The sequence below is a fragment of the Cyanistes caeruleus genome, chromosome 2 (assembly GCF_971803275.1).
Source record: "Cyanistes caeruleus chromosome 2, bCyaCae1.hap1.1, whole genome shotgun sequence".
NCBI classification, from domain to species: domain Eukaryota; kingdom Metazoa; phylum Chordata; class Aves; order Passeriformes; family Paridae; genus Cyanistes; species Cyanistes caeruleus.
In genome coordinates this window covers 49457743-49481505 of record NC_141702.1, presented here as the reverse complement: position 1 = coordinate 49481505, position 23763 = coordinate 49457743, and the positions used below count along the sequence as shown (strand labels likewise).

The window sequence follows — 23763 nt, the reverse complement described above, 5'->3', positions numbered from 1 at the left end:
TACAAGTTCTATTCAACTCTACATTCACTACTAATCTTGAGCCTCATCTGTTCTCACATATAGAAAAGTAATTCTTAGAAGAAAAGGGAGGATTTTTAAAGCTTTAGAAGGAAATGAATATTCTCTGGTCTTGGAAGCATAAAGACCCAGTTGCTTCGTCAAAGAATTGAGGGTAGTCTTAAGTTTACCTACAAGAACTAATTTTATCAAAGAACACAATCTATATATATTTAGTGAAGTGTGAGGTTGTGCTTTTCTTGGGAGACTTGTGAGGCTCTCCTCTTGGGAAGAGGAGCCTTGTCAGACATTTTTTGCCTGTAGGCTGTGTTGGACCTGTGCTGTCTCTTGCCCTGTGTTGTCCCCTTGGCTGTGGGGGCGAGTGGCAGCCACAGCTCTCAGGTACCCAGTATGGGGCTGCCTCCACGCCGTGTCCTTACTGGCACTGCTGGCAACAGCAACCAAGTTTCACTTGGTTTATGCAAACCAGTGCATTTTCCTACTGGCAGGATCTCATTAGAAGCCCAGCTTATATAATTACAACTTCCCATATATTTTATGTAGTTGGTGTGGCAAGCTATAACATTGATTCTGCTCAACACTGTGGAGCTAAATGCAGTGAATTATTTCTCTGAAAGTGTGTGTCATGCTTTTTTTCTTGCCAAAAACCTGGCAGAATAAAAAAAAATAAAAAAAAATACAAAGAAATGAAAATTAGGACAGGTACTGGTACTTTCCAGAGTTCTGTCAGTTTGTAAATTAAGAAATGTTGGAGAATATTTGAATGAACAGCAGCATTTTCTTAATTTTGTCAGGACTCTGAAAGAGGGGTTTATGTTTGATTTGTGAAAGCTGACTTACAGAATATAAAGAAAAATAGAGATTAATTATTTGGTTTTATTCTGTTCTGAAATAACTGCATTTTTAGCTTTTAAGGGTCTTAAGAACCTGGAAATGCAATTGTCTTGTCATAAAATTCACTAAAGATATTTTTATTTCTGGATGTTGCCCATTGTATCTGAAGTTCACAAGTCCTCAAAATAAAAGGAAATTGCCTTTGAAAAAATACTATTTAAAACCCCTTACTTTGGTGATTAATCAGAAACAGTGATACAGGTTTGTAAGATGAGTCCCATTTTTACCCTTTTCCTCCACTTAGGTGTTTAGCTTCTTGTTTTGGGAAGTTCTGAACTTAATATTACTCTGCTGAGAGAAACTTCATTTGTTTGTATGTGGAATAATTTTGTAGAAAGAAGACCTCTAGGGATCTATGTACCTGAAAAGCTAAAATCATATATGCAAATATTTAAGAAATAAATCTGAAAGGAAATGCGGATCTGAGACAAACACAACTTGAGAATAGCCCCCTGGTCTATCCTGTTTTCCTTGCAGCAATTTAAGGTCTAGTCATATAGCAGATATGTCAACAATAGTCTAGATAGGTGATTAGAGGGTAAATGGGATTCTTTCTCAAAGGGAGGCAGACTGGGGAATTTGTACATCCATCACTAAGTCCCCTCAACAGAGGGGATTAAACAGAGTAAAATTAAACATAATTTTTATTTTTACTTTTTTTCTTCAGTATGTTTCTCAAGATTTAGTTGTCTTGGGAAATTGCCTGAAACTGTTGTGCTACAGATTTGTAGTAATCTGATTGACAGAGGTTGCCAGAACTGAAAAATGATTTTGATTTGGTGTTGGTACTACCACATCTATCCCAGCACAAGAGTATTGATTTGTGGTTGCAAGTACATCCCAAGTGAGCCCGTAACAGGAGGAAATAGTTGTTTCCAGATGATTGAATAATGAATTGGGATACACCATGAATTAGCTGGTTACTCTGCGTTGAGTTCTACTGTATTTATGTCTGGTTTTGTGATTGAAGACTGCCCAAAATATAGGCGGTATACTGAGAACTTAATGAAAAATATGGAAAACTGACAAGTACAAGCCCATGTTTAACTTTTTATCTGTAAAATGAGACATTTCTGAAATGTACATAGCTCTGTTTTTGTGCATCAAGCAGTAATTTTTAATGAACTTACGATAAAAAAACCTAATACTTTCATGGAAGAGATTTTGTTTTGGAAGCTGTATTGAATGCAGTCTATTTAACCCTTAAACTATAGGTAGAAAGCAATGGAAATTATCTTAAAGTATAGATTAAAATTAGGAGAGGAATTGCTGGAAACAGAACAGAGCCAAATATCAAAAACTTTTATCCTTATTAGAACCTTTTCTGACTGTAATGGGAGCAGTGGTGGATCAGTAGCTGAAGATACTTGTGCTTAGTGTGTAAAAGTGATATTAAAAACCCACCAAAAACCAAAGCTTAAATGGTATTTGCTAGCTAATTTGAAATTTAACTTCAAAAAAGTATTGGAAAACTTAAGCAAATTTGCTGTTGACTGTTAAATGTCTGACTCTGAAAACCAAGTTGTTACATGCTGTCTCTTGACAAGTTAAGATGTGAGTTATAATTTTTTGTATTGAATTACAGCTGGTATATTGACAGCTGCATTGCACACAGTCTTAAAATGGGCCTTGGAATGATATCTCAGTGTGTTCCTTGTGATGAATTGCATAGGTAATTCTTAAGTTTTTCTCTTAACTAATTCTATGTCTTGCAATGTGCCACCAACTTAGCTTTTTTGTTTCCTTTTTTTGAGTAAAAAATGGAAGATTTTTGCAGTAGTAGTCAGAACTAAGCATGTTTGTATGAGACTGCATATATAAACTGACAGATGCGTGATACAGACCTGCACCCACCAGAGGCCTTGAGCTAATTATTTAACGTGAAGTTGCACACAAGTACTCAGTGATTTCTTTTTTTTTCTTTATCACAAATCTACTTGTTTGATTCATATGTATTCCTTGATTTAAGATTGCCACTGTTTTCTCATTTGTTGTATTAAAAAAAGGAGTAATAGATGCTGAAAAAAGAGGACTTCTTGGTTTTCCTTTAATCATTTTTATCAGCTATCACAATTTTTCTTCATAGGATAGCTAACCATAGCCAAAACTTGAGGTCTTGATGAAGATTTTTATTTGACTGACCCATCAGGTGTTGGAAATTTTTGTTAGAAATGAAAAAGTATGAACAGAATTACCTACATTACCTACAGAATTCTGTATGACAAATTGCTTGAAGAATAGGAGTTAATGTCTGCCATTTTATGTGGAATAAAGTAAGTATTGTAAAAGAGGCAAAACATTTACAATATAAGTACTCTTAAAATAAGCTCCTTGTATTCCAGCTGCCAAACAGCAGCAATAGTACAAGCCTTTATTGCAATTGCATCAGACAAGTTTTTAAGAACATTCACTAGCGTAGCTCTCCAGAAGATTATCTCACTGATGAAGTTTGGATTCAACTGGATAGCCATAAAAAGAAAGTGTACCTTGTTGGACTGACTGTTCAACATTCTCCTTTTGCTGTATTTAATGGGATGAATAGAAAAAAGAGATCTTTAGGACAGAGCCATATTGTATGCTTTTATCAGAGCATCAATTTTCTTGTAAGTCTCTGATGGAGATACTACAATTCTCCTACTTAAGTATACAAAATTATTTTTTTCACCTTCTATTGAATGATTTAGAAGACTTGTGGTGGAAGGAACTGCACAAATTTTAAGATAGACTAGATACTATGAGAAAAAATGTATTTAGTTGGTTTGTTTTTTTGTTTTGTTGGGTGTTTTTAGTTGGTTATTTTGGTACAACTGTTTTTAAAGAAAATATTAAATCGGTTACTTCTCCACTGTTCTTTGTCATGTGCCTGTGAGTGTGTTCTAGACAGGTAGGCACTGAAGTGAACTAGAAGCTGGCTGAACCTCTGGACTTTGTGTTGTGGTCAGTTGCATGAAGCCCACTTGAGGGCTGGTCACTAACAGTGTGCCCTAGAGGCCAATCTGTTTAACATCTGTTATGACTTGGATGATGAGACAGAGTGCACACTCAGCAAGTTCTTAGCCAGCAGAAAAGTGAGACAAGGGGTTGATAGAACAGATGGGTGTGCTGCTATTCAGAGCTGGACAGGCTGGAGGAATGCACGGACAGGAACCTCATGCAAAGGCCTATCTGGGGCAGCGCAGCAAGGACGTGGTTAGAATTGACTGGCTGGAAAGAGCCGGGCAGTAAAGGCCCTGGGGTCCTGACAGATATGAGTTGAGTGTGGGCCAGCAGTGTGCCTTTGGCAAAAAAGGTCAATGGCACACTGGACTGCGCTGGAATGAGTGTCGCAGCAGTTCAGGGGAGGTGATCCCTCCCCTCTGCTCTGTGCTGGTGAAACACACCTGAAGTGCTGGGTCTGGTTGTAAGGCTCCCCCATATGAGAGAGTCACGGACGTACTGGAGCAAGTCCAGCAAAAGGCTGCTCTGTTGAGGGGACTGGACCATCTGTCATACTGGGAGAGGCTGAGAGCTGCGACTGTTTAGCCTGGAGAAGGGAAGGCTCAGGGGGATCTTATGAATGTGTGTGTGTACACCAGATGGTGAGGAGTAAAGAGGACTGAGCAGGCATATTCTTAGTGGTGTCTCTTGAAAACATAAGGCAGTAGGCACAAACAAAAACATAAGAAAACACTTCTTTCATTTTTTTTCTCCTCTGTTTTTTTTTTTACTGTGAGGATGGTCAAATTCTGGCATAGACTGCCCAGATATGTAGAGCTGTCATCTTCTTTGCAGACATTCAAAGCCCACCTGAGCAAGGCCTAGCATGGTCTGTTCTAGCTGACCCTGCTTTGTTCAGGGTCTAGGTTGGACTAGGTCCAGATGAGTCTTATGACTTCAGCCTTTTTGTGATTCTGTTTACGTGGTGTTTCCCTAATAGCTACTGTGTCAAACCTGTAAGTTGTGAGTGTCAGATGTCAAAACTAATATTCATTATTGTGTAAATACTGAGCTCTAGCTAGGAATTACAGCTTTTTTCTATTGCATGATTGGTACCTGTAGGTTACTGGATGGTATCCCAGTAGGCCACTACAGATTTGTCCTAGATTCATTTTGGGCTTGGCTTTGAAAATAAATTTGGACTGTAAACTGGTGACTGTGCTACCTTCTTCTTACTTTATGATTTTGTTTCTATAATCTATTTAAAAAAAACCAAAAAACAAACAAACAAAAAAACCCCAGTGGAATTAGTGATAAGACTTAGCATGAGCATGGATTTTAATTTTTTGGTTAAAATCTAAATTTATTTTTTTTTCCAGAGGAAGGGAAGAGAAATTACTTCAAGGTGGTTTCTTTCTGGGAAAGTAGCTCAAATTCTTCTGCAGTTACTAAAAATTCCACGATTCTGGTTGGAATTTCCTCTATTTATTCTGGAAACTTAGCATTAAAACTTCCAGAGGTGGTTTGTAGTTAGCGGCTTCTAGAAATTGGAAAGATGCTGTAGATTAAAATACTGTGTTGTGAGTTTTTCAGCATATGTTTTTTTCCCAAATATCTCTTTCCTGCATAACTACATACTTGCTTGGAAGGCTCCATGCCTCCCCTTCCTTCAACAAGTCTGGAAAGTAGAAAATCAATTATGAGCAAGTAATGGATTTCTTTTCCAGTCTGCTTTTCAAAACACTGGTGAAGATTGCTTCTTTGATCCATTAGGGGCTGAGTGATATATTCTTATCTGGATGGTCTCATCTGCTGTGAGGAACTATTAGGTACTTGAATTGCATAGAGTCTACAGAAATTCTTGATGAAATTAAACTCAAAATAGATCAGGCATTGAGAAGAAAATACTTGCAGGCAGAGAGAGTGCAGAAATGAACTTTGTTTTGGTGGGGAAGTGAGGAAACTGGGAAGACCTTTTCTTTGCTTTATCATACAAGCTGGTTTTTTTGGAAAACTGAATAAAAAAAATCCTTTTGCTAATGCTTTCGTCTGCTCAACACTTGAGAACTCTTCAGTAAGAATGAATAGCGTGTATGGGTGATAATAATGCTGACTGTGCCTTACTTTCAGGTTTACAAGCAAACTAAAAGGAAAAGAGATCATCTTTCCTTAGTGTCAACTTCATTTACAATTATCTAAAAGTACTTGTGACATTTTCAGGTGATGGCACTCAGAAATACTGCTTTGGATATCCTCTAGAGAAGATTTCAAAATGGAGATGCTTCATTTTACATTTCTTCAGTTGTTCTTTATCATCCCTGCTTTCCTTCCTTCCCCCTTTGCCAAATAAAAGAAAAAACAAATCCCTTTCATTCTAAATATTTAAAGCTAGTTCCCAATATTAGCAGGTACTTATATAAAAATTATGTTTTCCTAAAAAGCAGGACAACTCAGCTTGCATACCCTTAGTTATTAAAGAGCTATGTGTTTCTAAGCCATGCACTGAAAAATCTAAAACCAGGCAATGACCAGACAAGTTTTCATTGTAAACATCTAGTGAAAAACAAATGTTTAAAAACATGACACTTCAGATAGTGAATGTTGATAGAGGGTTAGATTTGAAGGTGAAATAGTTTAAAATTTAAGAGCAAGTTTTTAGTCTTGAACTATAATAAAAGTTTGCTTGAATGATAAAGCAAGGAAATAGATTTAGAAGGAAATGGGACAGTAACTTTTTAGAATTTGGATTATTTTGAGTATTTGGACTTATTCTATGTCATAGAGTAAGTCATAATGTCATTCTATCTTGTTCCTTACAGATAACTGCATTACTTAAATGTTTCTTTCTGATGAAAATATAATAGGTGAAAGTACAGATTATGTGATTGTATGAAGGATAATTTAGCCCAATTTAGCAAAAAAGGAGACTTAAATTATAATTTTTATCAATTTAATTGCTTATTACTGGGTTAGACATTACTTATAGTGGCCTTTTCAAAAATAGGATTGATTTTAGAACAAAATAGAAAAACTTAAGCTTTGCTTTCAGTCAATAAATGGAATCAGCTGACTAATCTTACCCCTTTTATATGATTGGTTTTTTTCACTCCAAATTGAGATTCTCTAAGTGTGATGGATTTGTTATTGAAATATACTTTGCAGAAAATTTCATCTTCTGTTCATCCTTTTATGCTTTCATCGCTGCAATGTCAGTGAATGTCATCCTTTAAAGCATTTGGTCCTGCTGAAGACACCCCACTTTCTTCAGTGTCATCTCTCATATTTTGCACCAAAAGGCTGTTTTTCTTTTGTGAATGCTTTTTCAAGGAGTAACATGACTTTGTTTTTTGTTAAGAAAAGGAATAATTGGTGAAAGTATATTTTCCTTCTAAAAATACATAGTGAGAGAAATTTCTGAATGACATAGGAAAAAAAAAATCATTAACTGTGTCTTGACTGACCATTAGGATGTAATTTGATGATACTAAATATAGAAATTGGAAAAGGAAAGGATGAACTTAGTGTGGCTAGCAGGTGATTAAAGCAGATAGAAATATGGCATCTCTATTTTCTATGTAATGTAGTTCTGCAACAATGCTCATGATTTGGATGAACAAATAATTTTTAAGTCATAGTGCTGAAGCAGTCTTAGGAGCATTGTAAATAACTCTTGTATTTTGATAACATTTGTAAAGTAGAGCTCTCCTTGTCAGTTAAGCAAGTTTGAGATTTAGTGCCACTCAACTCGATTTACCGGTATTGTTTGAGTTTAAAAATAAGAGTTGATTTTCAATAACCCATTACAAAACATTTAAACTTTTTTCTGCCATAATTTGTTCCCATTCTGACTAACTTTTGGAGCTTTTTCGAAACAATTTCCACCTCTTTCATAACAGTCTTTCTTCAGTGTATTCTTGTGTTGTATTGAAACCTGTCATCATGAATATTTTTTGATGTCATAATGAGATTGAAACTTACATTAAACTCTGTTTTGGATTATTCTGCAAGCTGGTTTTACATTTTGGCACGGAAAGCAAACTTCTGTGCAGCTAGCGAAACTAAATGTCTCAGTCATACAGGTAATAAAGATACTGCTTAGAAATCACACTGTTTGAGAACAGTGCAACATAAATGTACAGAACTGGATTGCTGAACCCTGTAAACTTATGTAACTCCATTAGAGACAGCAATGCCAGTGTAGAACAGCTGAGCATTTCTCTCAGAAACAGATGTCACATAGTAGCCAAGTGGGGGATTAAGTGCCAGGTCATACAAAACACTAATGGTGGTGTCTTCCCTATTTTGGTTTATAGTTAAGAGTTTCTATCCAGCTGCTTCTTGTCTTTCTGTCAAGGTCTTCAAGTCTACTTCCTTCCTCCTGGAAAAATTATTTTGGTTCTGGCTTTTACATGTAATTCTAAGGTGTTCTTCTCCTGAAAATTCGTTGAATTCAATTTGGCCACTTGCCTGTCCATCTGCAGCATTCTTTAGTGGCCAGCTTGGCCACTAATAAGAGACGTCTGGTGTTACTCAGCTGCATACCCAACCCACCTCTCATAGTCTTACGATACTATCTTCATAGCTCTTAACATTTAATCAGTATTTCTTATTTCTTTGACATCACAACTGCTTGTTTTGCATCTGAATTTTTGCCTCAGCTGAAGATATTCTGAAGTTTGTGTCATATTTCATAGAGGAATAAAGTAATTAATGTGGGGAAAGGCGTCCAAGATTGAGTCCAGCCTATGACCAAACACCATCATATCAACGAGACCATAGCGCTAAGAGCCATGTCCAGTTGTTTCTTAAACACCTTTGGGGATGGTGACTCCATGACTTCCCTGAGCAGCCCATTCCCATTCTTGACAACCATCTCAGTGAGAAATTCCTCCTGATTTGGGTGGTGCAGCATTGTGTCTGTCTGTCACACCTTAGCCGAGTCAGTATTATTTTAAAAGCCTTTTTATAGCAAACTATATTTTTCCTCTTTTTCCCTCCTATTTTTTATATCATTTTGATACATTTTTAAAGAGATATCTGCTCTTTTTATTCCTCAGAAAATGGGGTACAGTTATTAAATTCCTTTGTTCCATTATAATTTGTTATGATGAGGAAAATACCCCATTCTTTTCTGCAGCACATCCAAAATAACCATGTAAGAAAAAAAAAGGAATTTTCTTCTAACCACATCAGGATGCCATCTGTCCCTGTATCCAGTATTACATTTACTCTGTTGAATGGAATGGGGTTGCCCCCAAATATCTCTTTCTGTCACTCTCGCATATGTGCTGATGCCTCTGTCAAATCTCCATTTGTATCCCTACAGTTGTATTTCACTGGTGAGACCTAGTCTTGGAAGCACTGAGCTGCTAGAGCAGAAGGAGCAACAGGGCCTGATTGCCCACTTGACCTCTTGTCATGGGTGAGCTCCTTCTTGGTTCTACTGATAGCTAAAATGTAGGATCACATATTGGCCCTGAGGCCTTAGGTTTAAACCACTCTTGACTGCCTGGCTTCTAAACTTGAGATTTCCATTCTCGTGTTGCTGCTCAGTGTGCTGGGCTATCAAAAGAGGTGCAGGAGATGTGCTCCTCATGTTGAATCTGATTACAGAGTGCTCTGTAGCTGTAGCTTTATCTGCTGCCATGGTTTTGATTTGTGTTACCTGATTGATTAAGGCTATATCTGTTCCTGGATTTGGACAAAGTGCATATTTCCAAGATAGGCTGTGGTAGCATAAAGCTGCAGATAAGCTCTCAGAAAGCCTCTCATTTGCTGTCTGGTACAGCTCTAGGAGAAAGGCCACAGTGAATGAATGACCTATTTGGCCGTGCTGCCCACTCTGTCCCTGTGCCGAGCAATGCTGTGCACCTCTTTGAGTGAGGACATCTCCTGCCCCACGATTAATTGGACTGTGGCATGCATTTTCTGATAATTAAATTTTAAGGTGCAGGCACTAATAATTTGTAAACATGCTGAACTGTAAATGGAAGCAGATCTTTTAAACCAGTAGGATTTTCAGACAATTCAAAAGAGTTAATATTTCAGTGTGGGCCATATACAAATAAACAAAACACAGGAAGGATTGTAAATCAAGTAGTAAATGTGATACTGATCTGTACTTGGCAGTTCTGAAAGTATAAATGGATTATCAGCACATCAGATTACAGGTACTTGAGGAGCAGGTATTTAGGAGCATGAAGAAAGCTCCTGTAGGTGTATGGGCCCCTGTGAGATGTTATGCCTACTGTATATAGTATTAAAACATCAGGAAACTGGGAAAATTTATTGAAAATAAAAAATTATATTTTTTCCCTGTGTTTTATTTTCAGTGTAGATGTTGGTGAGCAGTGCATGACCTTAGACTTAACCTCTTTTACAGAACATTAAGTGTGTCTATCAAGAAGTGTGAAAATGAAAAATTTCTTCTTACCCAGAGGTAGAGCCGTAGGTAGTAGTGGATATCTGTTAATGCTCAATACTTAGAAATTATGTTGAGCTTCATAGTATCATTCTCTAAATAATTAATTAGCAACCAAAGTTATTAGACATTGCTTTGGAAAGCTAGTTGCTTTTAGTACTTTTAGTAGTAAAAATAATCCAGTATTTTTCAGAGTTTCTAAAGGAATAAAGTACTGACTGAATTTTACTTGGGCATAAATTGGGCTAACAAGCAACATGAGGACTATTGAATAGCATAAAGAATATTTTAATAATGAATTTTATGTGAAAGTGTTTTTTAGGAAAAAAAGTTCAAGTTCTTGCACTCTTTTATCTCGAAGGAAGACTGGTACAGTTAGACCAGCTTTTCTGGGGAAGATGCTATTGGCAGGGGACACTCCTTTCACAGCTGCAGACCACATTTGTCCCTTCCCTGCTCATTGTACTGTGCCCCTAATGCACTGGCCAAGATATTTAGAAAGACTTGCAATGAACTACACAGCCGAAGAACAAATGTCTTCCTTCCACCTTTTCTGTGATGTCTAAGAAATCCTGGCCTAAAATTCTAAGCTTGTTTCTGTGTTTGTTATCAGCAATACAAAGATCTTGATTGACAAAGCATCATCTATTTGTGAGACTTTTCCATAAGGAAGCAAAAAGTCTTTCTAGGTAAATGCATGGTTTTTAAAATTGGAATTAACAAAAGAAAAAAATAAAAGATGGGCATACATAGGTTTTAAAGTTTGGATTTATTTTTTTTTGTGTGTGTGTATACATGTTATAACTGTCCGTCTACTTTTTTATGTAGTAACACATTTGTAAGACTGTACTCTGTGATTGTGGTCAGCTTTTATGAGTTTTAAGTAGCTTTGAAGTAATTTCCTGTATCATTGTATTTTTATAATGTACTAAGGAGAAGAAATTTCTCCTGCAAAACAAACTTTTCCAGGCTATTAACTTGGGTATTTTATTTTGTCTTAAATTGATCATAATATGTAAATTTTAAATGCTTAAATATAATATATGTCTAATTTTTTAACATGATGTGGTCAGCTGGAAGAAAAGGGGGAAAAAAATAATGCAATACCCATTGTACCAAAAAAAATATGATTGTTTTGGATTACAGAGGAAACATTTCTACATAAAATTAATTAATGATAATGCTTGCAATTTTTTAAATGTTTCTTACTGATTTTGTAGACTGGACTTTTCTGTTTGCACTTTGATTGAACTTTACTGCTGCACTTTTTTACTGTTTCTCAGTATATATTACTACTTCCTATGTGAAGTAATTCTTACCTACCCACAGAGAGCAAGGTCAGGCTCATTGGTCCACATCTTCTAAATAGTTAGCAGGTTGTGCACAAGCGTTTCTTGTGGCACTGTACTTGTGCGGTTCGTTCCAGAGACAGGCAGCACTAACAAAGTCTGGGGATGCCTCTGGAAACTCTGGTCTTCAGGCAGCAGCACCCTGGAAGCACTGGAAACACAACGTTCACCTGAATGAGGCTGAACACGGTGCTCTGACCCAGGAACTCACACATAAGTCTGAAATTGAGGTTTACCAAAGTCAGTAAGATTGATGTTTGTGCAAGATGTGTAGTGGTGTTTTTTTTTCTCATAGGTATCAGCTCTCATTTTGATGTAAAATTAGAGAAAATGAACCATGTGCATTTTTTGGGATATTTTCATAAGAATCATAGACTGTGGTTTTCTGTGCTGCAAAATAATTTGCACTCAATTATAATATTAAGATGAATTACACATTTGTAATTAGAAAAACATTCTATCCTGACTAAATTGCTGGGAGGAGCAGATGAATGAAGTACAGCTGACCATGCAAGAATTGGTCAGCTTTCCAAACCATAACATCTGGTTTGGGTAAAAAATATTTCTCAGACAGACTTCCATCTTTTAGCCACAAATAGCGTGGAACAGGAATTGTCGTTTGTATTCCATGTAGCTCAAAACACCAAAGCTAGCGCAGGGTCTGACTTGCTTCACCTTACCACATAGAACATAACTAAACAATCCAATAATTACTGGCATAGCTAAGGTTATTGCTGTTATTGGTACTAACTAACTCTGTTGTAGTTCTTCACAGCAATTCATGCTGTATTTCAGTAGATTCTTATTATTAATTATGTTACTGTTTTGTATAAAAAGTATTAGCTGGCAATCTCAGTCTCCTTGTCGAGAGTATAGTTCTGTCTGCCCCTCTGAAATGATATGTTGACTAAAAATACAGTAAAGCATGATGTATTTTTTTTTCCCTGTCATGTAAGAATTTCTATGTGCAATTAGTGTAGAGCTGGAAAAATATGAATTACTCAGATAAGCAGTTTATGGTTCTTAGTATTATGCAGTTGTACTAAAAAAGCTGCTGGTGTTTTTAAAAGCATTTTTAAAAGCATTTGCAAGCATACTTAGCAGGGGTTCATGCTCTCAGTTAAAAATAGAGAGTGCAAAACTTGTTTTATCTACCTACCTCCAACGTTTGCAGCCTTACTGCTTTTCAGTTTTCAGAAACTTACTTGAGAAGTAACTATTTATCTTAGCTAGAACTTTAAATGTATTCATTTGCTCTAAGGTACTTCAATTTCTCCTTGCATTTCATTGAAGTTAAGTTGCTTTTTCACTGCTTTTAATTTGCTTTTGCTTCAGTTAGTACAGACTTTTTTCCCTGTGTTCCTATATTAGTACAGTGCATCAAATTCTCAAAGATAAAATCTGATACAGCTATTCCATTTCTTTAAAAATACTGAGATTTATAGTAATTTGGTGGACCTGGAATTCAGGCCCCTATAAGGCATAAGTTACGATGCAACATTCAGTTGCATGCATTTTATTTTCACATTTCCCATAAGATATGAATGCCCTTCATTTAGGGAACAAGTTGTACTTTAATTTGAATTGAATTTGTTGCTGTTCAGTGCTTTTAGTAAGGAGCAAGTCAATGATGAGAATTTAAAGGTATCTTCCAAATGTGGCATTGCACATGGATTTATTTTTCACTTGGAGTTTTCAGCGAGGTTTCCACTGCTAAAGCATAATACCCTTGAAAAAGCTTTATGATTTATATTTTCTGCAGATTGTAGTCCTGCATAACTTGAAACTGGAACACTGCCTGAAGAGGGGAACATTATGGCACTTATGTGCACAGGGACAAGAGTCAAGGGCTGTTTTTGAGTGTGGGATTTGATGTAGGGTTCTGCAATTGCTTATTATAATGACCTGATTCTAAGTGTGAGATTTTTTTTTTTTTATAGTACCTTTTAAACTACATTGTCCAATTTCTCAACCAAAACTAAGGCCTATTCATGCAAGATAGTGCACATAACATTTAGAAAAACCCCAAACCCTCTGTTTTCAAGTCATTTTTTATATTAACAAATTGAGAAAACCATGGCCAGAGTCTTGAATACGCTCTTTCACTTATGATAACTCTTTAGGGATTTGTAGCTCATCTGAACACTTGACTGTAGACACTTTCTCTAGTCTGGAGCATAGAGGCTTTTGTTTGGTGTCAGCAGAGCAATTCTGTGACTTCTTCATATTTCCCAGCCTTGAGGGCAAGCCAGTGCAACCTTTCTCTGTTGCCTGGTTCAATGCTGATGGATGACTGGTCTAGGTTCTGTCCTCAGTGAAAAAAGAAAATCCCCTGCTGCATCTTTGTTGTTCATTTTTTGTTGCTTCCTGTTAATTTTTAAGATACACAAGTTGCACTAATCAGAAGACTTTTTTTTTTTGTTGTTTTGTTCAGATGTGTTTTATAGTTCTGCTGCCTGTATATCTAGGAAGTATAGGGAGAATTACTGGAGTTCTTGAAGCAAAAAAATTGCATTAACCTCAATTACTGCATAATAGTTTATTTACTGATATATACAGATACAGACACACATCTGTACTTCCTAGTTAAAAATCAAGATGATGATCTGCTATGTTGTGGTGCAGTTGAAACATCCCTTAGGATATATCTGGTTATCTTAAAACTTTCATTGAATGCTGGTGGTTTTGTTGCTTTCACAGCCTTCTTGAACTGCTTAGCTCCCTGGGCTCCCCAGATTGCTGGCTGCCCTGCCCTGAACTTTTCTGTTCTGCTGACTTGCTAGCTGGGAAGTTGGTGAATTCATGTAGTGAGGGACCTTAGGATACACAGAATGTTTACTAGATAAGCTGTCAAAAGTGAAATTGTATCTGGGCAACCATCAAGATTACAATCCAGAATAACTAATGTTTGCATTTTAGATGTTTCTGAAATGAAATATTTAAGAACATATAATGAGATACGGCTTTTGTTTGATTTCTTGTTGTGATATATACTCTGTGTGTTATTTTCCAACAGAAGAACTCTTCAATTTTTTTTTTTATTTTTAGTCTGTGTTTTCAACTGTTTTAAATAAATTCAGATTTTTTTTCATTTTTAAATGTGCTTTTTCCCCCAGTGTAATTACAGCAACAACATGGGTATAATGACAAAGCTTTCAATAGGAAAATTAGGAGTTTGAGGAGAACAGAAAAACTGCTCTTTAAGATGTATAAGAATATCATGACTAATACCGCATTTATGCAACTCGTATATCCTTAATAACATTTGGTGTCTTATTTGTGTGATGGAAACAAGCCAGATTAGTGAAGTAGCTTTCAGAATACCCAGGTATATTTTTCTTAGGATTTAACAGATAACCAGAATGCCTTTTCTCTTAATATAATATTATTTAATCTTTGCAGGTAATATATGCTTTGAACACTAAAAATGATGAACATGAAGCAGCTATCCAAGCCCTTAAAGATGCTCATGAAGAAGAAATCCAACAAATTCTTGCAGAGACCAGAGAGAAAATCTTGCAATATAAAAGTAAAGTGGCAGAAGAAATGGATCTCAAGAGAAAGATTCAGGTTTTGGAAGAGTCACTGGAAGATCACAAAAAGATGAAACATCAGGCCTTGACAGAATTTGAAGCATATAAGGGTAGAGTTGAAGATATGCAGCTTTGTGCAGAAGCTCAGCATGTCCAACGTGTGGTGACCATGTCAAGGGAAGTAGAAGAGATCAGAAAGAAATTCGAGGAAAGGCTGCGAAGTTTCATACAGTTGCAAGTACAGTATGAGAAGGACAAGCGTACAGCGCTGGAAGACTTAAAAGCTGCCCACAGGCTTGAAATTCAAGAACTTCTGAAGACTCATCAGAGTCAGAATGCTACTTTAAGTAAGGGACAAGAGAAACTGGAGGAATTGCATAGACTGGAGCTGGAAGACTTGAACAATAAAGTTGAAGAGTTAAGGCTGGAAAAAAAAAAGCTTATTGAGGACTATGAAGGCAAACTCAGCAAAGCACAGTCCTTTTATGAACATGAACTTGACTCTTTGAAAAGATCTCAGCTTTTTACAGCAGAAAGTCTACATGCTTGCAAAGAGAAAGAAGTGGAGTTAAGAAAAGAATTTCAGAACCAGGAAAGTGTGTTACGGAAGAATCTGGGGAAGCTTAAAACTGAATTGCAAATGGTCCAGGATGAAGCTGCCAGTCTACGGGAAAAATGCCAAAAACTTCAGGTGGCTCTTGGTACTGCAGAAAACAATGTTCAGGTGAGACTGATGACATGTTGTTCCCAAGACTGTGAATTTTCTTTTCCTGTAGAAGTAGTCTTTCCATGTGGCTGTTAGATTGAGGTTATTGGAGTGTGTAAACTTAATTTTCTATCACTCTTACTTGCTTGTCATCTTCAAGGGTTTATTTCATTTATTTCTACTTTAAACTTAATTGTTTAATTAACAATATTTTCTCGAGTGGCAACTGAAATACTGCACATTTTTTCAGTATGTTACTGGGTTTGGCTCAGGTAGAGCCAAACAGCTCTCCATAGCAGCTTGTGGGGTGCCATGTTCTGGATTTGTGTTGGAAACAGTGATGGTAATTCAGGAATGGTTTAGTTATTGCTGAGCTGTGCTTACACAGAATCGAGGTCTTTTTGACTTGTCACCCCACTCTTCCAGTGAAGAGGTTGGGGGTATACAAGGAGCTGGAAAAGAGCACAGCCAGGATAGCTGACCCCAAGTGACTGCAGGGATATTCCATATCATATGACATAATGCTCAGAATATAAACCTGGAGGAAGGAATGATGGCATTTGCCTTCCCAAGTCACTGTTATGCCTGATGGAGGCCTGTGTTCCTGGGGATGGCTGAATGCCTGCCTGCCCATGGGAAGTGGTGAATGACTTCCTTGTTTTATTTTGCTTGTATGTGTGTGGCTTTTGTTTTATCTGTCAGTCTTCACCTCAACCCATGAGTTTTTCCACTTTTACCCCTCTAATTTTCCCTTCCCTGTCCCACTTTGGCAGTAGAGAGCAAGTGACAGTGTCATACTTAGCTGCTTACCGGGTTAAACACTAACACAATTTTATTTTATGTGCTGGGTTTACCCTGGCTGCATGCCAAGTGCTCACCAAAGCTGCTCTATCATCCTTTTCTTCAGCTGAGCAGAGAAGAGAGACTATAATGAAAAGCTTCTGAGTTGAGATAAGAGGAGGGAGAGATCACTTATCAGTTACCATCATGGGCTAAATAGACTCAACTTTGGAAAAAGAATTTAATTTATTACTAATCAAATCAAAGTAGGATAATGAGAAGTAAAACCAAATCTTAAAAGAGCACTTTCTCTCCACCCCTTCATCTTTTCTGGGCTTGATTTTATTCCCAATTCTGTAACCTCTTCCCCTACATTGATGCAAGGAGATAGTGAAGGGTGCCTGCAGTCAGTTCATCACACATCTCTGCCTCTTCTGCAAGGGGCTTCAGGAGGTGGGTTTATGGAAAGCTGCAGTGAAGGTATAACACACATAATACATATGTAATATTATATAATGTATAATATACAACTAGTTGTATGTTGATCATTCCTGCAGTAAAGGAATGTTGTTCCCAAAGAAGAAGAATCTAGTACGGTGTCTGCAGCAGATTTTAAAATCAGGTTCTACTCTGGTTGCTGTGGATGAGGTGATCAAATGTATAATCTCACCATAGCTGATGTCTATTCATTACACATCCTGTACAGTGTTTTTCCCAATTCTCTCTTCTGCTTTAGTTGCTGTAAAGACTCTTTACTATTTCAGTGACTTGAATTATAAGAAATCTATATTTCCTTTTGAACCAGAACAATATTTTCTTTTCTTTCCTGCATGGCTAGAACTCATTACACTATCCAAGATAAGCTATTGTGAAGCAGTACATCTGAATTAAGGCATAATAAAAGTTTAAAATCATAGAGCTGTAGAATAGTTTGGGTTGGAAGAGACGGTTAAGATCATCTAGTTCCAAACCCTCTGTCATGGGTTGGAATACTTTGCACTAGACCAGCTTGTTTAGAGTCCCATCCAGCCTTGAACACCTCGAGGGATGAGGAGTTCATAGACTCTGTGTGGACTGTTCCAGTGCCTCACCACCCTCACAGGGTGAAGAATTTCTTCATCATATCTAATCTAAACCTATTCTCCTTCAACTTAAAGCAACTCCCCCCATCTTATCACCGTATGTCTTTGTCAAAAGTTCTTTCTCAGCTCTCTTGTAGGCCTTCTTTAGATACTGGAAGGCTGCTCAAAGGTGTCCACAAGAACCTTCTCCAGGCTGAACATTCTTTCAGCCTGTCTTGATAGGAGAAGTGATCCAGCCCTGTGATTTAGTGCCCTCCTCTGGATTTTTTTTGACAGGTCCTTGTCTTTCTTGTGCTGGGTCCCCACACCTAGACGGTAGTGAAAGTGGGGTCTAAAAAGAACAGAGTAGAGGAACAGAATCACCTTCTGTGACCTGCTGGCCATGCTGCTTTTGCTGCATTCCAAGACATGATTGGCTTTCTGGGCCGTGAGTGCACATTGCTAAGTCATATTGAACTTTTCGTCCCAGAGTCCTTCTCCCCAGGGTTAGTCTCCATCCAGCCTGTTTTTGTGCTTGGGATTGTCCTGATCCAGGTGCAGGACCTTGCTCCTGGCATTGTTGAACTCCATGAAGTTTGCCCAGTCCCATCCCTCAAGCCTGCCAAGGTCCCTGAGGATGATAGCCCTTCCCTCCAGCGAGTCGACTGCACCACAGAGCTTGTTGTCATCACAGACGTGGACCTGTTATCACTGCCCATGTTGCTGAGAAACATGCTGAAAAATGCTGGTGCCAGTAGTGACCCCTGGGAATGTTTGATACAATTGCCCAGTTCTCATTTTATCTATCTCCATACGTAGCTTAATTTAAGTCAGTAGTAAACACTCAGAGTTGCAATGAAGGACATTAAACTGCTGTGAACATGTCATGTATTCTTTAAGGTGAAAAACTGTCAGATACCAGAAACCGGGTTTCTAAAGTTGACCCCCAAACTCTGTGGATCTTTTTACAGTTTTGTTTTTTTTCATATACCGTTTTGAATATGTCACATTTCTCTTATATATTACTGTCATGCTATGTATCCACTATCATGTTCTTCAAAAACTATTTTTGAAGCATTACATATAATACACAATATACATAATTTGGCAATAATATTACACTATTTCAGCATTTGTGTGAATAAAACTTTTTTGCTGAAAGGTCTCTCCTGTACCTTTTAATGTAATGATCATTTAAATTGACATGATTGTATATGATGGTAACAGGTATTATGTGTTTCCTCTAGGTTCTTCAAAAACAGCTAGATGATGTGAAGGAGGAGGAGATGTCATTGTTAAGCAAACACAAAGAAGTGGAAAGCGAGCTTGCAGCTGCTAGAGAGCGCTTACAGCAGCAGGCCACTGATCTTGTTCTCAAAGCCAGTATGTATGTCAGTAACTTAATCTGGAAACAAACTTCATCCTTTTATTCTAGCCTTTCCTTTTTTTGTCATCCTCATGCAGGTTTAGAGTGCCTAAAGATGGTTCAATGCTTTCCATAGAATTTTCCACTAAGTTTTGGGTTTTTATTATTTTTTTTGTTATCACATGCATTGTATTTAAATTTTCTTTTTAGTGTACTCATTTGTCCAAATGCTGTACTTTGTATGGCATGTACGTATCTTCCAGGCATTGGAACTGCACTTATTAACTGAACAATTCTGCTCTGTATCTGTCCACATAATAACTGAGCCTTGCTTCCTGTTCTTCCACCTTTTTTCCATTGTTTTTTCTTTTTGCTGATGCTGTGGTACTTTGCTTTGTACCTACTGTGAGAAGATTTGCAGCTTATTGAATAATAAATCCTTTAAAGTTTTCTCTATAGCTATTTTCTTAGCTTCTTTGTAGTTGCTGGCATGTGGAAAGGCACAAAAAATAGCTTTAAGACCTGACTGTACACATGCAGATTTCTTTTCCTGCTTTGGCATTGTCTCCCTAGTGTGCTCAGTAGTAGGCATGGGCCTCAGTACTTGAACTTGGACAGCTAAACAATAGGTAGGTTCTTGGGCTTATAAAGAGGTCCCTTGCTTATCTTTGGCCTTGCTGAACTAGACCAGTTATAGCAATTCTCGATTGTTTTCCACACAAATTACCAGAAGCCCAGGAGTAGTCTAGGCCATATATTAGAACAATATTGTGGCCAGCAGGGGCCCAAGACTGCAAGGTCCTATTAGATCAATCAGCTAAAAGGAATAGGTTTGCTGCTGAGAGTATGTAAAATGGGAATCTGACCCTTCAAAAGGTGTTTTGTGAGGCAGAGAGCCCTGTTCTCATACACTCTAAAGCCATTGCTGTTTCATTCCTTAGGCAAGAGCATGGGAAGGTTTCACCAGGCCAACCCAAATGGGGTACAAATGTACAGTGGAAGTAAATACCCAGGCTGTTTTTCTTCATTCCTGATAGCGCAGAGTCAGCTTGCCTGTGATTGAGGCCAGCTCTGGTGTCCTCTGGCACCAGGATTTTCAGATTTACCAGAAGTCCCAGCGTGTCCATGCTGTTGCCAAGCTCAGTGGTGCTGTGAGCAGTACATCTTTGTTTTACAGTGCATCAGTGTGCAACAAGAACCAGGATCCCTGTTTGCAGTGGTGCCACCAAGCCATTGCCATGTGGTGTAGTTGGTTGCCAGCCTGTTTGTTTGCCTTCTGACACTGGCCCACTGCCATCTCCTTGATTTTCAGCACACAGTGTCAAAAATCCTTCCTCAAAGAAACTGAATTCTCATACTTAATTATCATAAAGAATGTTTACTCATCATATTGCAATTTTAGAACACTCTATTGTGTCTTTTCTGGCCATTTAAAATATTCTTCCATTTATCCTGAGATTCCCAACTTGTAAGGAAAGTGCTGCATTTCATACCTTTTTTGTAGAGCATGAGGAATGGGAGACCTGTCTTGTGTGTTAGTATTGCTTAGACAAAAGCTCTAGATCAGTGTGTGAGTGTGCTTACAATGAAATATGTATGACATACTTGTATGACAAACTGAAAATTCTTGTATTATTATTCTTATTGTTAGATTATAAAATTTAGGGTTTGAAAGTACCTTTCTTAAATGGCTAAACTTTTGAAATAAGTATTTTTAAAAAATGTTAGAGAACTTAAGCATGCCCATTGTTCTAAGTCTTCATCTTTGGTTTTCAGTTTTACAAACAAAAATGTTGACGTAAGTTTTAGAATTCTGCAGGGCTTAGTACAATTAGAGGTGTGCATTTTTAATGCAATTACTATTAATTGTGAGGTATTTTTAATCTCCAAATTTCATTATATATCTCATGGCTCTTTCCTTCACATCTGTGTCGACAGGCAACAAAGGCTAAAACAGTTTCTTTTTGGCACATCTTGCTTTTAATGACAAATGGAAATGAATCATGAAGCTCAGTGACTTTGTCATGTGAGAAACAGCATATACTCCACTTGCATAGCTATCCCTTTGTGACTTAAATTTAAAAGCAGTACTCGATTATAAGACTGAACTGTCATTAAATCTGTCATTTTTGGACATTATAATAAAATTAGAAGGAAAACAACAGTCTTTACTAGAAATTGAGACTACAAAAAACAGTAGAAAATTATTCTGAGTAAACAATACCTCCTGTCTTTCAGCTGGACCAAACTAGAAGCATCCTCTTTTTCTAAACAGTCTTCTATTCACTCCAAAGCCTCTCCCAAAATAACAGAAATTTCACTGCTTTAGTCAGTTACTTACAATAACAAGAACAAGAATCAAGAAGAACAGACAAATTTCTGAAGTCATAAATCTTTGTCAACTGGTTATGTGAAGGACGGATTATTATATTGTGTAGTTTGAAGTTTTATTCGTTTGTTTGTTTGTTTTCAAAAATATATATAAAGAAATTAAAAGGAAGAAGCTTTCAACCTGCAGGAATTTAGATCATACTTTACTATAGAGATTTTTATATCTTTTAGTCATATCCCTTTAGCAAAATAAAGTGTAATTCCATAAGTTTTACAGCAGATCAATCTATGTATCTAGTATGCCAACTAAATTATGTGTTTGATAAAAAAATGACATGTTTATCTTTAGACATCAGTGTTCTAGTTTCTGTTATCTATCTTGTTCTAGGATAGAAATTTGCAGGTTTAGTTGGGATCAGTTCTTTAGTGTCCTTAGAATTGCCTACTTCTGCTTTCCTTTGGGAGTCAACACATAATTTTGAACAAGGAAAATTGAAATGAAAGGAGTTCCAGTGCCCAGTGTTCTTGGGCATTTTACAATAAAACTAAAAAAGTGAGAAGTGGAGAGGAAGAAAAGTATTGTAGTGAAGACAACGGAGATCCATATGCAAGCTTCCGCTGGATTTGTACTATCACTGGAATATGAATGTGTGCTTCAATTGCATGATACCAATGCTATGAGGTTTTAAAGAGCTGTTTTGTTTTTAGGTCACATTGGAATGCTTCAAGCTACTCAAATGACTCAAGAAGTTACAATCAGAGACTTGGAATCAGAGAAGGCTAGATTAAAGGAAAAACTGTCCCAGCTGGAAGAGGAAAGAAATTTATTACAAAGCAAAACACAGAGTCTGGATGAGCGACAAAGGCAGCAAATTCTGGCATTGGAGAAGGTTAAACACCTTAATTGCTTTAGTTGAATAAAATCAAAAAACTAGGATTCTCAGAAAAAAAAAAAGTGATTTAATTTTTGTTTGATGTGACCAGACTAGGACCAGTATGTTTCAAGTATATCTCATGTAGCAACAAAGAATGACTAATGTAGAGTGTAAAGTGAGATTAGAAGAAAGTCAGATGAAATGTTCATACTGCTTTGGACAATCTTTTAACAATTTCATTTGATTTATGACCTTATTTGTATATGACTGATATCTAAATTGTCTGAGGAAAGACAAATGTGAAATGATTAAAGAACAGTTTATAAAGCCATTTGCTGAAAATGCATTGAACATGTTTGAAAATAATGAACAGAAATTCTCTATAGGCTTGATACCTGATTGATGTTTTCTCAGATTAATTAGAGGAAAAATTTGATTTTAAGTAAGTATGTATTGTTTTGCATAGATCTTTTAAAATTACCTTTTTGGTTTCTGAATCATGTAGTCAGTGCCTAGTGTTTTCTCAGTTTGTTTTATATGGAAGTTAATTTTTTGCAGATTTATGTCATCAGTAATGTTTTTGTATTATTTTTTATTCCTACTGTTCAGATCTTTCTACCATTGAACAGATCTCTTTTCCTGTACTTTATAGAAAGTAAATGAAGCAAGGGAAACACAACGTGAATATTATGAGAAGGAGCTGGTAAAATTACAAGCAAGATTGGAAGGAGAGGCTGCACAGTTAAAAGAGGCTCATTCCAAGACCTTAGAAGAATTGGCATGGAAACACCATACTGCAATTGAGGCTGCACACAGTACTGCTAATAAGGATAAGAAGAAACTGCAGATGGTATGTTCTTATTTTCTTAGTAATCAAACAAAAAGCAACTGTTACAGTTTGCATCTTGTACTGCATGGTTTTGTTTTATGGCAAATTTAATTTGGAATTACCTGCAGGTCTCTGAAGAAACTGCTTAACCTTTAGAAAAATAACAAGTATCTTGGGAAAAAAAAATGTACTTTCACTGTCATTTGTCTAGATACAGAGGAGAAATTCCCCATTTACACAAATGTATTTTCAAGTATAATAGTTTTGTTTTCCTGGGATTTGTGACCCATATTCAGAAGGGTTGGTATATCAAGATCAGTTATTCTGAAGGAGATGAAAGATCATATTATTATAACATTTATTTAAAATTTTCATTAGCGGTCCAGAAGTACAGAAAGATATTTTATTAGGTCTTGGCTATATGTGTACTCAGAAGATGATAACCGCTGTTCCAAGCTTGCATCATAAAATTATGTCCTGTACAGCAGCTATACATTTACCTTTGACTGGAATCCTTAAACTGAAAGGCTTTTTTTTATTTCACAAATCGGGCCTTTTCTTTGTCAGGATGAGAGGTCCATTTTTTAATTACTATTTCCTGATCTGATTGTATGTGTATTATACACAAATTTTGCCTCATACAGGAAATACAGGATTAAGTGTTTAATTCAAGGCTATGTTATA

The 23763-nt window shown here is 36.8% G+C and overlaps 1 protein-coding gene across 9 annotated transcripts in view; it reads left to right on the top strand.

The window, feature by feature from the left end:
* Positions 1 to 23763, top strand: part of FAM184A (family with sequence similarity 184 member A) — a 73183-nt gene that overhangs the window by 10334 nt on the left and 39086 nt on the right. For all 9 annotated transcript variants that reach the window (XM_086876894.1, XM_086876888.1, XM_086876892.1 and 6 more), the window contains exons 2-5: positions 15001 to 15855; positions 18926 to 19061; positions 22084 to 22265; positions 22903 to 23100. In XM_086876894.1, coding sequence (XP_086733020.1) covers positions 15001 to 15855; positions 18926 to 19061; positions 22084 to 22265; positions 22903 to 23100 — 1371 coding nt within the window. The remainder of the gene's footprint in view (positions 1 to 15000; positions 15856 to 18925; positions 19062 to 22083; positions 22266 to 22902; positions 23101 to 23763) is intronic.